At 44.0% G+C, this 13,914-nt stretch overlaps 2 protein-coding genes across 4 annotated transcripts; one reads left to right on the forward strand and one right to left on the reverse strand.

Moving 5' to 3' along the window:
• The first annotated feature begins 54 nt into the window (after positions 1 to 54).
• LOC127767677 (dirigent protein 16) lies at positions 55 to 1,065 on the forward strand. The gene has a single exon (XM_052293091.1). The coding sequence runs from the start codon at positions 225 to 227 to the stop codon at positions 1,050 to 1,052; it is 828 nt and encodes a 275-aa protein (XP_052149051.1). The 5' UTR covers positions 55 to 224; the 3' UTR covers positions 1,053 to 1,065.
• A 5-nt stretch (positions 1,066 to 1,070) lies between these two features.
• LOC127767676 (uncharacterized) lies at positions 1,071 to 6,111 on the reverse strand. Of its 3 annotated transcripts, XR_008016493.1 has the most exons (8): positions 5,963 to 6,109; positions 5,567 to 5,659; positions 5,274 to 5,408; positions 5,046 to 5,144; positions 4,593 to 4,730; positions 2,470 to 4,088; positions 1,272 to 2,367; positions 1,071 to 1,195 (listed from the first exon to the last, which is right to left on the reverse strand). XR_008016493.1 is itself a non-coding variant. In XM_052293088.1 (7 exons), the coding sequence occupies exons 1-7, from the start codon at positions 6,059 to 6,061 to the stop codon at positions 1,410 to 1,412; spliced, it is 3,141 nt and encodes a 1,046-aa protein (XP_052149048.1). In that variant the 5' UTR covers positions 6,062 to 6,109; the 3' UTR covers positions 1,261 to 1,409. The 3 variants fall into 3 exon arrangements, 2 of the variants coding, with proteins under 2 accessions (XP_052149048.1, XP_052149049.1); XM_052293088.1 differs by lacking the exon at positions 1,071 to 1,195 and having other exon boundaries at positions 1,261 to 2,367; XM_052293089.1 differs by lacking the exons at positions 1,071 to 1,195; positions 1,272 to 2,367 and having other exon boundaries at positions 3,909 to 4,072; positions 5,963 to 6,111.
• Between the last annotated feature and the right edge of the window lie 7,803 nt (positions 6,112 to 13,914).

Genomic DNA, 13,914 nt, shown 5'->3' on the forward strand with positions numbered 1-13,914 from the left:
TTGTGTGTATCGGTAATGGCGGACCAAGCCCAACTGCTTCCCTCTTCGTTTCAGGTGTTTCAGGTGCGAAAACACAACTGCTTCACTTGTTCTCGCTTGGAAATAGTGCACAAGCATTTGATATATAAACTCGTTTCTTGCCAATCGTGTGATCACCAACATGCACGCAAGGACTTGAGTTGCTGAGCTCTAACGACGAGAGCGCGCGTACCAGCGAGGCAAAGATGTCTAGCTTCAAATCGCCAGCCATTCCTCTCGCCGCTCTTGTCATCACCGTGCTCCACATTGCCGCCACCCATGCGCAGATACCCGCCGCGACGACGACAGGTGCCGCCGTCTCCGCCACCAACCCACAGAATGGCGGTGGCGGCGTCTCCGGTGGTGTAGGCGCCACCGCGGGCGGCGCGCACGAGCCCCTGGAGCTGTACATGCACGACATCCTCGGCGGCTCGAGCCCGACGGCTCGGCCCATCACCGGCTTGCTCGGCAACATCTACAACGGGCAGGTCCCCTTCGCGCGGCCCATCGGCTTCGCGACGCCCAAGAACGGCGTCCCGATCCCCAACTCCAATGGCGCCATCCCCACGTACAACGGCAACAACGGCATCCCGCTGGACACCGGCCTCTCCGGCGCTGGTTTCCTGCAGCCGGCTAAGGGCGCCTCGGCGGCGCAGGTGCAGCTCGGCCCCGACGGGCTCAGCCTCGGGTTCGGCACCATCACCGTCATCGACGACGTCCTCACGAGCGGGCCGGACCTCGGCGCGCAGCCGCTCGGCCGCGCGCAGGGCGTGTACGTGGCGAGCGCCGCCGACGGGTCGGCGCAGATGATGGCGTTCACGGCGATGATGGAGGGCGGCGAGTACGGCGACACGCTCAACTTCTTCGGGGTCTACAAGGTGGGATCCGCCATGTGCAAGCTGTCCATCACCGGCGGCACCGGCAAGTTCAAGGGCGCCTGCGGCTTCGCCGAGGTGCGCCCGCTGATCGCCACCGGGCAGCACGTCACCGACGGCGCCGAGACGCTGCTCCGGATCAGTGTCCATCTCGCCTAGTATAGTACCTGGAGTGCTCGACCATGCCATAAGTTTTGCCGTTGGTTCTCACGTCCTTGGGTTGGGTTGCTTTGCTTTGGGCGTTTCATGGTTGCGCTGTTTGCTCCATGTGCAATGATCTTACAAGTGTGTTTGTGCGTCCTCTGCAGGGATTAAACTTTATGAAAGCAGAAAAACACTTTAGTATTATGGTAAATCCATTTGGGAAAAGAAAGTTACTTTCATGTGCATTCACTGTAAGTTGGGCTCCAGTCATTCATAGCATATTAGCAGCCTCAATCACAACGGTATTTCACTTCAACGCTAAGAAGAAACTGAATTGGAAATCATGATGGATGTACATTAACAACGAGAATCTTAGATTTTATCAGAGAAACTAGCAAGATGAGAAACTGCGTCCTCAAGGCGCGACAAGTGTACAGCAAACCTGTCCTTCAGCTCCGCCAAGTCTGTTTCACTGAGAGCACTCCGCATGATCTTGAGACCGTTCTGTACAAGCATCATTCCTTCACAAATTCTATCTGGCATCTTCCTCTTCTTTGTTTCCACATCATTAGTAACTGAAACATTCTCAGGCATTCCTTCACAAATTCCATCTGGCATCTTCCTTTTCTTTGTTTTCACATAATTAGTAATTGAAACTTTCTCAGGCTCTGGAACTAGAGGAATTTCCAAGCATGATTCAACCAGTTTCTTCAGCATTCTCCCCTCTGAAACTAGTGAACATATTTGCTCTTCAGACCATTTGTCATCTCGCAAGGCTACCTCTTTCTGAAGGAAGGCTTTCAATTCTGACATAAACCCATCCTCATCTATGTCCACCCCTGTGCATGTGTAGGAAAGGGCAGCATCTACAGGAACAAATTTCCAGAGCTGTGCAAAAGAAGTGCGAGCGGCAAAGTACCCAAAGGAACCCATTGCAAGGTGAATGAGTGCCCAATGCCGCTCCCTCAGCAAGAAATGGAACAGATCCCACATTGCAGAACAAAGTGGGTTTGCATCGTCTTCAGTAGTGTTTAAGTGACCAAGAATTGCCATAAATGAAGCCATTGATGGTTTGCACTGAGAGATTGCTGTATTTGAATTATCAAAACTGGACATGAACAGAGTGTGCAACTCCAAAGTTAACTTCTCCAACTCACTGAACGCACAAAGATGCCTCATGTGCGTAATAATAACCAATATGGAACTGATGTGCTTGACAAGGAGGTTCTTACTGCTATCAGGTGAAGTTCTATAAAGATTAATGAGAGAGGTGGCGATCTTGAACATAGTAGCAATACTTTTTTCATCAATGGTAACGTCCTTTATTTCGCTGCATAAAATATTGTGTACAAAAGAATTGTTTCCTTGGTTCCAAAAATAAAAGCAGCATTTTAGCATCAGACTGAATAATAGTAAGAGACAAGGGACTTACCAACTCTGGAAAGCAGAGGCTAGAGCATGTACAGGAAACCCTATTATGCCCGAACTAGAAGAAGTTGGCAAGTTGATTTCTCCATGATTCTTGAAGTAGTTCTGATTCTGTAGATACCCAGCAAAAGAAGTGAACAGTGTCTTCACAGCATGTTCCTTTACACCACGAGATAATGAATCAAAAGGAAATCCTTCCATCAACAGTGCTAAGTACAAGATCGATGACTTGGAAGAGCTATCATTCAGCATGGTATAAATTTGATCAATTGTTGCAGACGATGCATAGCTCAAGATGTTACATGATGCACGAGCAAGCTTCCTCAGAGCACTGAGAGGTGCAAGAACTTCCTCTGGTGACGCTAGAGTCTTTAACAGAAGAAATAGTTGATTGATTAAATAGGTTGAAGTTTCAGCTTCAGCATAATGCATGAAGAAACACCATAGCTCTGTTAGAATTTCCAAGCAAAGGAAATGGGGATGGAAAAGGTTCTCAAGTAAGAAGACTTCAAACTCACTCCAAGCAGCACTTGAAGAAGAAGCAGCAATCATAAAAGTCTTCAAGGCTTGTATAAGAGAAGTATATACAGGTTGCCAGACAACCTTAGGAGAATCATCATCACTACTTAGTGCAGGAATTTGGCAGCCAAGTACATATGAGTAGACATCTTCCAACGTTAAAATATTAAGAAACAGATGTAGCTTCTTACATAATTCAATGACCACCTCTTCCCTCAACCATGGGGAAGCATTGAGGAAGTGCAAGAACACAGTAAATTCAGCAGGTAAAAGTGCCCTGTTTATATTATCAACATCAGAATCCACAGAAAAAATGCAACCCAATGTAGCGAAATTCATTGTATGATCAACTTCTCCGGTGTACTCTGGATTACCGGTTCGTACTTTTTCCAAAAAGTACTGCACGAGCTGGCATTTAGACTCTGGACTTACTTCTGTTGACTTCATAAGTGTGTCTAACAGAAGAAAGGAACTAGGCTCCAATAACTCAAAAAGTAATTCACTTGCTGCTTTCAACCGGGGATTTCTGCAGAACAGAATACTTGAGTGTGAAATCAGCAGTGCACACCGGATTATACTCTTGTATATTGCCATTGCTTCAGATGGATATATAGAACAAATCCTAACGGCGTTCGTTAGGAAATATTTGATTGGTAAGAAAGCCCTTCTAGCTTCAGCGGTACCAAGGACTTCTTGTAATGGTACACACCATCTCTCAGTAGCAACCCTCAGAGATTCAATGGCAACTGAGATAGGAATTAAAATAATCTCTCTTACATTCACCTTTTCTTCTACCATCCCTTTACCAAGCTGCAGTAAGGAAATTATGCCCTTCCATGATATATTCAGTAAAATCACCTGGCTTCCACCACTGGATGCTGCATGGGTTCCTATTTTACACAAGGACTGAATAGTGCATGCTGTAATCTGGGCAATATTGCTAGTAAGATCTGTCTCTTTGTGTTCCTCAGTTGTCTCTTCTTTAGGCATGCTCATTATGCACTGGTCTGATTTTGCAGCCTCGGAGTACACTCTGCACAGTTTGATGGTTTCATCTAGAAAAACAGGTGCAGCCTTAGCAACATGTCCTGTAGTTCCGAGTTTCTGTCAACAGAGAGCATAGACAATGACTCCATTTCTACAATATTAGCATTTCAATGATTTGAAAAGAGCACTACCATCTCATATGATCAAAGTTGGATAAAAAAACATAAATTTTAGCCTGACGAATCTATGTATTAGTCAAGGGTAGGAAGCACTTCCAATTAAAGGATGAATTTCCAATATTCTCACAGAAAACATCTCTTTAGGAGTAAACAAAACTTGTAAGTAATTTGAAACAGATAAGGTCTATTGTTATTGTAATGTCATGGAGGTAACATATTTACTCTAGTTGGCCATTATTTGCTATTTCCCCTTTAGATTTTTGTTGCTAAGTTACTTTCAGGAGATGAAGGATATATATATGCAAGATAGCATATAAAACTATCTTATAGGACATAAATCAAGCAACATGATCATAAAAAAAAGGAGAGAAATATAGATTTCGGTCATGCAAGTTAAACCACCTGATACGACCATTGTGTAATATAGGAACTGAACCGTTACCTTGTCAAGTATTGAGCTTTCAGTCAGGGTTAGTAACTCCAAAATAAAGTCGCCAACAGCATGCACAGTATCTTCGGCAATGCATTTAGATGCAACAGGGAGGTGCTTGGAAGAGATATTTAAGGTCAGTGCAATTATCTGCAGTCAAATAAGTTGAACTTGTATTGGAACATTCTAGATAGAATCACAGTTACAGAAAGGAATAAATGATGTAATGAATCTCCAGAATGTAGAACAATTAAGTATAAACTAATATGAGCTGGTGAAAAAAATGTAGTGATTGAGAGTAGTACTGTTCACTTGCATAGGTCTGCATTGAAAAAAAATGTAGTGATTGAGAGTAATGTACAAATGTTCTTTCTGTTATTACTGATAACTACATGTATTGCAATGAAATACAAACAGATCTTTTTTAAGAGAGAGAGAGAGAGAGAGAGACTCAAAGCCCTTGACCTCAGGAAATAATCTGGAGTGTTCTTCCTCTTGGGCATCTTCAGATTCATCAATAGATTCAACAGACCACAGGAGATGCCTCACACACCACGAACCAGCCTGGCATAGGTGCACCAAAAAACAAGCAAATGTTTTGATTGGTTGAGCCAGAAAGCAGATAGGCAGGCAAGGTAGGTACAGCTGGCACTTATGATGAAGCAAGACTCCATTTGGAATGGCAACAAGTACCTTTGAACCAAGAGTAAGAAATGGCCCCAAGCAATTGGTTGTATCTAATTCTGAGCATTTAAGAGCAACCTGCAGAATTGACTTGTGTAGCATGCAGTGTGATACACCGGAACATGTGGAATCATCCCACGATGCCTAAGATGTTGTCAAGGTACCATAAGAAAACTCCTTACTAGAAAACACTGACAACGTCCACTAAGAAACAATGAATCAGTGAGTCTATCCGACTGGCTACATATATCATCGTGTCTCTGGATATATCAAGTATACCGATATAAAGCAATAAAGGATACGATCAGACTTTCAACTACTAGGCCCAGATCATCTGCACACAACTGAAAAGGATCCTCGAGTTGGTTGATAAGGGAAATTCTGTTCTCCAAAACCTGCTATTATATACAGATCATGTTGTTATTAATGCCTGGAAGAGTATGGATTAACTAGAGCGCGCACAAATCCCCAAACCCCAACGGCCAACACCTACAGAAGTTCGGGAGATTCATCTTAAATCCCACCCAGAAACATCCATTCCCCCATCCCCACCCCCCAAATCTACATCCATTCCACTCGACCGAACTCTCTATTCGTGGAAACCAATCACGGCCGCAGCACTCGAACAATGTATCAAGCTAAACCCTAGAAGTGGCCTAACGGAGCAAATGGGGACGAGGAGCCGCACGAGCACGCACCTCGGAGGACTTGATGGCTTCCACGAGGGACCCGAGCTCGCTCCTCCTCCTCCTCCTCTCCTCCGCCTCCTCGCCGGCGGCGCCGCCGTCAGCCTCCATTTCCCTCCCCCGTCGGCCGTGCACCTCGGCTTTCCCGCCTCCTCCCACCCCTCTGCTCTTCGTGGAGGCCAATGTCCAATCAGCTGGAGATCCAGGCCGAGATCATTTGTGGCCGTCCATGGGCTGAATCGGCCCATTCCGCTCCACTTTAGCCGGTTCAAACGGTTTGTCGCGACTCGCGTTGGAAACAGTTATTCGCTTGGTTGACTTTTGAACAGTACAACTTCTGATCATTTATCTCATTGAAAACTAGTACAGTAGTAATTGTCATACTTAAGTTACTTAGCAAAAAAACCAAATAAACGATAATTATATACTCCTATTCTTTAATAATAGGAAAGGCCAACCGATGAAGCCCTTAGTTGTCATCTACTGTAAAAAAAAAATGTGAAAGTATATATATTAGTTTACTTAAACGCCGTGGGAATAGCTGAAGATTAGCGTGCCACCTCAGCCGTCTTTTGCAAAATAAACCCCATGCTTTTGATTAATTACGCGCCGGTCCTTGCTATGTCCACCGTCCAATCTTGAGATAGGCTCGATCTGGCCGTCCACGTTCCCCCTTTGGCGGCCCTTCCACACCCGTGGGATCGTTGGATCTCTAACGGACGGTGTGGATTTCGCCAACCCGTCCAAACCCTAGCCGCCCGTCCTCTCCTCTCCCATGCGCGCCGTCTCGCCCTTCTCCCCCCATCGCGCCGCATCCTCGCCCTTCTCCTTCCTCGCGTGCGTCGTCGCCGCCGCAACTCCCTCCTCCTCCACTCCCTCAACCATCTCGCCGTGCCGCCATCGCCGCCTCCACTCCCTCAACAAGCCATCTCGCCGTGACGCCATCGCCGCTCCCTCCCCGCCGGACCTCCCAGTGAGGAGGCTAGGGCCGCCGGATCCGGTGATCCCATTCTCCTTGCCGGCGGATTCTGCGCCCTAGAGAGGAACTAGAGCCGTCGCCGCCGCCCTTTCTCCTCTTTCATCCCTGCCACGCCACTGCCTCCCAAGCCCTCTCCGACCATTTGATTCATCGGCCTTGGCCTCCCCCTCCAGTGGATCCGGTCGTCGGCCGGACGGAGTCAGCAGGCCGCCGCCACACCCTCTTCTCCTCTCCCTCTCCATGAGCACCTCGCTCAGTGCCATGAGAAGGGAAGGGAGAGAGTAGGCTCGGCCACGACCGCGACGAAGGCAACCGCGGCTCGGCAACGATGGTTGCCTGCCTGCTGGTCGTTCATTCTCTCTCTTTTCCTTTGTTGTTCTACCTCAGTGACATGAGAAGGAAGGAAGTGATTGGACATTAGTTCTTGATGATTACAGCTTTGATTTGCTTCTAACGTGTGAGGCTTGATTTAGTTACAGTGTGTATGTTATATAGAAAAATTTCCCTCTACATGTACCTCAACACTGTCATGTGTGATCAAACTTTTTTAGCTTGAAGCAATGCACACTGCTACTAAAATTTCTATATGCTATGATTATTATTTATTCAGTCAGGAATTGCATATACTACTATGGGGGGCAAAACGATAATGTTGATAGGTTTATTTGTTCCCATTTGTGCTGCAGGGTGTATTTTCATATTCAGACAGTTTTGGAAGCTGCAAGTACACATGGCTTACCTCTTGAATGTACATCAAAAGAGTTTTTCATATGCTGCTGTACTGTGTTCCTCATTTTCAGTGATGTATGCTATATGCTCGAAGCACATTCATTACAGGTATGCTCCACACCAATTTCCATATGGTTTATTTTTGTTCATCTACTATATTTCCTAAAATTTCCATGCATAAATATTTATGTTAGCTCGAAAGAAATCTGTACCGTTATTTGCCATTACCTTTGTACAGTTCTTTCATTCTGTAATCTTATCTTCTTGATTGGTATTGATGTGTTGTTTGCATCTGCTTGAAGTGCATACACTGCATGCATGCTTCAGCTTCACATCAATGTTCATGTATGATCATCTAATATATGGTAGCAGCATTTAACTCAGTGAAGTCTTTCATTCTGTCCACCATTTTTGCTGCTCAGGTTTTTTGTTCCAACTATATAAATGCCTAGATGGTGAAAGGAATTTCTCTGTACAAAAGAGAATGCTCATTTATTTAAGTAGTAAGGCATCATATTCTTTTAGATTTTGTAGAATATCTTAGCAAAATTTAGAGAGATTAATCCTTCATGCCATATTTCTGTACAAAACACGAAGGGTGACTGATAACATTCCTTTGAGTGATGAAAAGAAAGATGATTCCATTTTTGAGTGATGAAAACATTATCAGTCTCTAGAATGACCTTTATTTATTCATGCTTCATGACATGCCTCTATTTTCTTTTTTATTAGGTCGCAAAAATAAATGGATATGGATTGGGTCCATCATGGAAACAGACACAAATTTCTTTTGAAGGTACATTTCAATTTAGTTTGTGCATCAACTGGTTCAATGGGAATGTTTTCCTAGACATGTCCTAACCGTTACGATCCAATGGTAAAGCAATATCATGAGTCAATCTTTTTAATATTCTGTCTTTCAGTTGGTTTGCTTTTACATGTCTATGCTCAGAGAGAGATTATTTCACTGTTTAGTTCACCGGTCTTTTTTACACATGTTTTTTTCATTAATTGTGAAACCACACTTTTAAATCCTAAAAGTTGTGGAGCCAATTTGTTTCGTCAAACTATAGTGTAACATGCTGCTGCTGTGCTCTACAAAGCTCATTGTTTCCACATTTTATATTATGCCAGCTACTTACAAAAGGGCCAGAGAAGAAAAAAATGGGACCTACCTGAAGAAGTATGCAATGTAGAACTATAAGGCTTATGTTATTGCATCCATACTTTGGTTAAGTGATCATGCATGCTTTCGCTCGTAAACTTTGCCATGTGGTAGTAGCACTTTGTACTACCTCTGCTTCGAAAATAGATAGAACTTCTGGTAGAAAAATTGTTTCATGTGTTTAGAACTGTGATGCCAGGCTGAAAATATTATCTCTCTATATATAAATGGTTGATACTATAATATTTTAGCTGTACTAACGTTATTAAAACTTTCTATTACTTTTGTCCTAAAATGTAATAACTTCTGGCCCTATATCTTAAAAGGAATGTTTAGGTACACAACTCAAAATTGCAATATATTTTAGGACAGAGGTAGTATACTTTTTTTCAGGTGTACTGATGTCACTAATCGCACATAACGGAGGATTGTTGTTGACTAGGGCATCGGCATGCTACACTTGAAAAAAGGTCATTTTCTATCTGTTCATTTTAGCTTTGCATGCATTTAATAGAACCACCAGTTGGCATGGTCTTCTGTTTGTAGCATCCAATAGTCCAGTGTGATTCTAGCGTATAGAGAAAAAGGGGTACCATGAAACCTCTGTAAACTCATTGTAATTGACATGTAATTTGCCTTTTTTTTCTATTTATTCAAACTTCCTATACTTTTGATTTCCTCCTTTAGCCTAGACACTATTTTTTTGTGTGTTCCAATTTTTTTTACAAGGGTCGTTTATAGGATATAGATGAAAACATGAACCAATGCTGTAGGTGAATATAGATACATATTATTCCTTGAACATATTGGACTTCAATTGATTCGGGCGGCGCGGCGTAGCGCACTTCTATTGCTAGTTACTTTACTTAAACGTCGTGGGAGCGGTGAAAATTTAGGCTGCCACGTCATTGATTTTTTTCAAAAAAAAACCCTTGCTCTTTTCGCTAATAGCGTGTAGATCCATGTTAACATGGCTGTTGGATCGCATGCTAGGGTCGATCTGGCCGTCCACGTTTCCCGGCCTGATTGCCCTTCCACCATCATCAGATCGTTGGATTAGGGGAACGGACGGCCTGGATTTGCCAAGAACCCTAGCCGCCTCTGCCTTGCGTGCGTCTCACGTCCAACTCGGCCGCCAGGCGCTCTTCTCGCCTGTGCCGCCTCGCCCTCCTCTCCTCACGTGCATCGCCGCTTCGCCCTCCTCCCGCCGCCGCCATACCGCCGCCGCCTCTCTCCCCAGTAAGGCCGCCGCACCTGCTCCGATGTTCGGTCTCCCGCCGGTGGATCCGGCCACTTGGAGCCTTGGAAGCGAGGGAGCAAGCCGTCGCTACCACCCTCTGTTGCTCTTCTTCTCCGCACCTCCATCGCCCCTCTCCCCCTCTCAGCTCCGCTCAGTGCCAGATCCGGCTCAGGGGCCGCCGGATTTGGTAGGAGGAGGAGGTAGCAGCAGTGCAGCTATTGAGGAGAAGGAAGGAGGAGGGTCGCGACATGGCCATTACTATGATGAGAACGGTTAGGTCTCGATCAGGTCGATGGCTAGGAATAGGGTTGAAAACGGTAGCGGTAATTACCGGCCGACCAGGCTACCGCAACCGAATTTGACCGACCGAACGCTGCGGAAACGGTAAATGTCGGAATCGGAAATGGAAACGGTAAAAAATATGGAAATGATATCGGAAATGGTTTGGTAATTTACCGACCGTTTTGTGCGGTTACCATATTATACCGGTAATTACCGTATATATACTCCGGTAAATTACCGTTTTACAAACATCCCAGGCTAGAGCCCAAGTTATTTTTCTTTGGCCCATTTTCTCAGCCCAACAATAACCCTAAATTGATAAAATCCATAACCCTAGAGCTCCTCGACTGCTCCGACTCCAACCAGCGCCGTCGTACTCGTACCGTCGTACGCATCGGCGACACGGAGCCACCAACGCAGCGGCGCGGCAGCGCGGCGTCGCCAAGGGGGCGGCGCGGCGGCGCGGCGACGCCAAGGTGGCAGCGCGGCGGCGCCAACGCAGCGGCGCGGCGGCGCGGCGGCTCCAACACAGCGTCAGCTCCCGTCCGTTCCCAACCCTCCTGTCCCCCAGAGACGATAGCGCCAGCCGGCGAAGCTTCGTCACGACGTCGCGTCCTGTTGGGGCCGCCCCCACCACGTCACGGCAACAATGCCTCTAGCACGCCGTCGGGGAGCTTGCTGGCCGGCTCAGCCTCTGCTAGTCCAGGTGAAAAACTCCTTCTCTGTAGCCTATTGATACATGTATTGAGATGAAAACAGATGCATGGGTGTTTGATTTAGCATTTGAGATTTAATTTAAACAAAACTGTTTGATTTGGTAGGTGCAAGTCAGGCTTTAATGCGTTTATCTATATCATCTGCATCTGGAACACCTGTATCTGTTGAAGTTGCACATGCAACTAATGGCACCGATGGAAGTGGTACGCAGACAGAAGGTGCAAATGTTGTAGCTGGTGATGATACAGTTGTTGAAGAAAATGATGACCATGATGAGTTGCATCCGGCAAAGAAGCACAAGAAGTGCACATCTGATGTCTGGGAGTATTTCACTAAGTACACAAAGACAGTAGAGATTAATGGCAAATTGGTTGAAGAGAAGTGGGCAAAGTGCAACTTTAAAGGGTGTAGAGCTCCTTCTAGCAATAATAGATGTGAGAGCAACAGGGGAACAACTGGATTTTGGAATCATTTGAGCAAATATCATAGTGTGGATAAAAAACAATTGCAATTGAAAACAGGAAAGGATGCTACTAAGGACATCACTGTTGTTGAACCATTCAGGTATGATCAGGAAGTTAGCTTAAGAAAGTTTTATCTGGCAATAATCATGCATGAGTACCCTTTCAATATAGCTGAGCATGAATATTTTGTTGACTTCATTAAATCCCTACGCCCTAACTTTCCAATTAAGTCCCAGGTCACTGTTAGAAAAGAAATCTTAGGCATATATCTGGAAGAAAAGAACAAATTGTATGAATGTCTGAAATTTGTTAAATCCCGCATTTGTGCAACTATGGATATGTGGACATCAAACCAGAATAAAGGATATATGTGTGTCACTTTGCACTGGATTGATGATAATTGGCGTATTCAGAAAAGGATTGCAAATTTCATCCATGTAGAAGGACGACACACTGGTGTTAAGTTGTCAGAGACCTTTACTACATGCCTATTGAATTGGTTTGTTGAGAAGAAAATGTTTTCTTTGTCTTTGGATAATGCATCTGCAAATGAAGTGGCCGTTAAGGATGTAATTTGTGAACTCAAGAAGCATGGTCCTTTATTATGTGATGGTTTGTTTTTTCATGTTAGATGTGCCAACCACATTATGAATTTGATTGCTAAAGATGGTTTGCAAGAAATAGCAACAACAATTCAGAACATTAGATTGTTTGTGATATCTGTAAAGAACTCAACGGTGCAGTGGGAGGAGTTCTTGAAGTGTGCTTCTGAGTGTGAATTGGACACAACCAGAGGACTCTCAACCGATTGTTGTACAAGATGGAATGCAACTTATATGATGTTGAGGGATGCTTTGTATTATAAGAAAGCTTTTCAGAGGCTTACGAGTAAGGAACGTCGCAAGTATGAGAGCATATGCCCTCTCCCTGAACAATGGGAAAAAGCAAGTAAAGTATGTATGTGCCTGAAAAAATTCAGTGATCTTACCAATCTATTCTCTGGTATTTTATATCCTACAGCAAACTTATTTTACAGAGGATTTTGTGAAATTAAGCTGTTGCTTACGTCTTGGAGTAGAGGCAATGATACCATGGTTAAGAACATGGCAGCATCTATGAATACTAAGTTTGACAAATATTGGAAGAAGTCAAACACTGCTCTTGCTGTTGCAAGCTTTCTTGATCCTAGATTCAAGACAATAATTGTTCATTTCTACATGAAAAAGTTTTATGGTGATTTGCTTCAGGTTAAGTTTGATGAATTTCTCTCTACCATAAAGACCATGTAATTTTTATGTTGCTGCTGCACCCCCTCCAAATAGTAATGCACCTCAATCTAGCAATGAACCAGCTGTAGAAGAAGATGCAAATGATTTTGATAGTGAACTTGACAAGTACCTGTATAAGAAGCAAACAAACCAATCTCAGATTGTTGGGAATGATCTGAAGAAATACGTGGCAGAAGAACCTTTACTACTTGACAAAGCCAGTGAGAATACATTTGATATTTTATTATGGTGGAAGGACAATGCAGATGTTTATCCTGTTCTCTCTTTGCTTGCTCGTGATGTTCTTGCAATGCAAGTGTCAACTGTTGCTTCTGAATCTGCCTTTAGTGCTGGTGGCCGTGTCATTGATCCATATCGTAGCCGCCTTGATCCTGAGATTGTTGAAGCATTGATATGTACCAAAGACTGGATAGCTGCTGCAAGAAAAGGTGAAAAAAAATTAAATCCTTCATTTTCTTTGCATGTAGGTGTAACAGATCAGAACTACCTTGTTGATTTATCTCTATTTGAACTTTGTAGAACGTAAGAATGTTGTGTCAATTGTGACTGATCTTGATGTCACAGAGTTACTTGCTGAAACATTAATGGTTGAGGTGAGTACAGATCAGTTTGTTTCTTTGCTAGCAATCTGAATTTAAGAATTAATGCTAGTTATTTACGTTATGAATTATGTTCATTGGGCTGAAATTACATTGCAACATTGTAGGTGGAAGAATATATGGACTCTGATGATTGATTGAGGACTTGGGGAATAATTCAAGAATATGCCCATGCTTTGAGTCTATGGGACTATGGCAAATTTATGTAATGTACTAATGTGAGACCCGGTGATTGTTATCCTGTCCAACAATGTTATTGTGTTTCTGTGGTTATGGTTCTAGTGGACTTGCTATGTTGTATGTATTTCTGTTGAATGGAGTGAGTATGAACTTTTGTTCTGCTCAAGCAATCATTCTATTGCTAGCTAAATGTTATTGTTCGATGTTTCCGACAGTAATTATCAACTTCTGATCGATACCGACATGTTTCCGATTGAATAATTCCATTTTTGATTTACCGATATTTCCGTTATTGTTTCCGTTACCGGCTTACCGTTATC

The sequence above is a fragment of the Oryza glaberrima genome, chromosome 3 (genome assembly GCF_000147395.1).
Source record: "Oryza glaberrima chromosome 3, OglaRS2, whole genome shotgun sequence".
NCBI classification, from domain to species: Eukaryota; Viridiplantae; Streptophyta; class Magnoliopsida; order Poales; family Poaceae; genus Oryza; species Oryza glaberrima.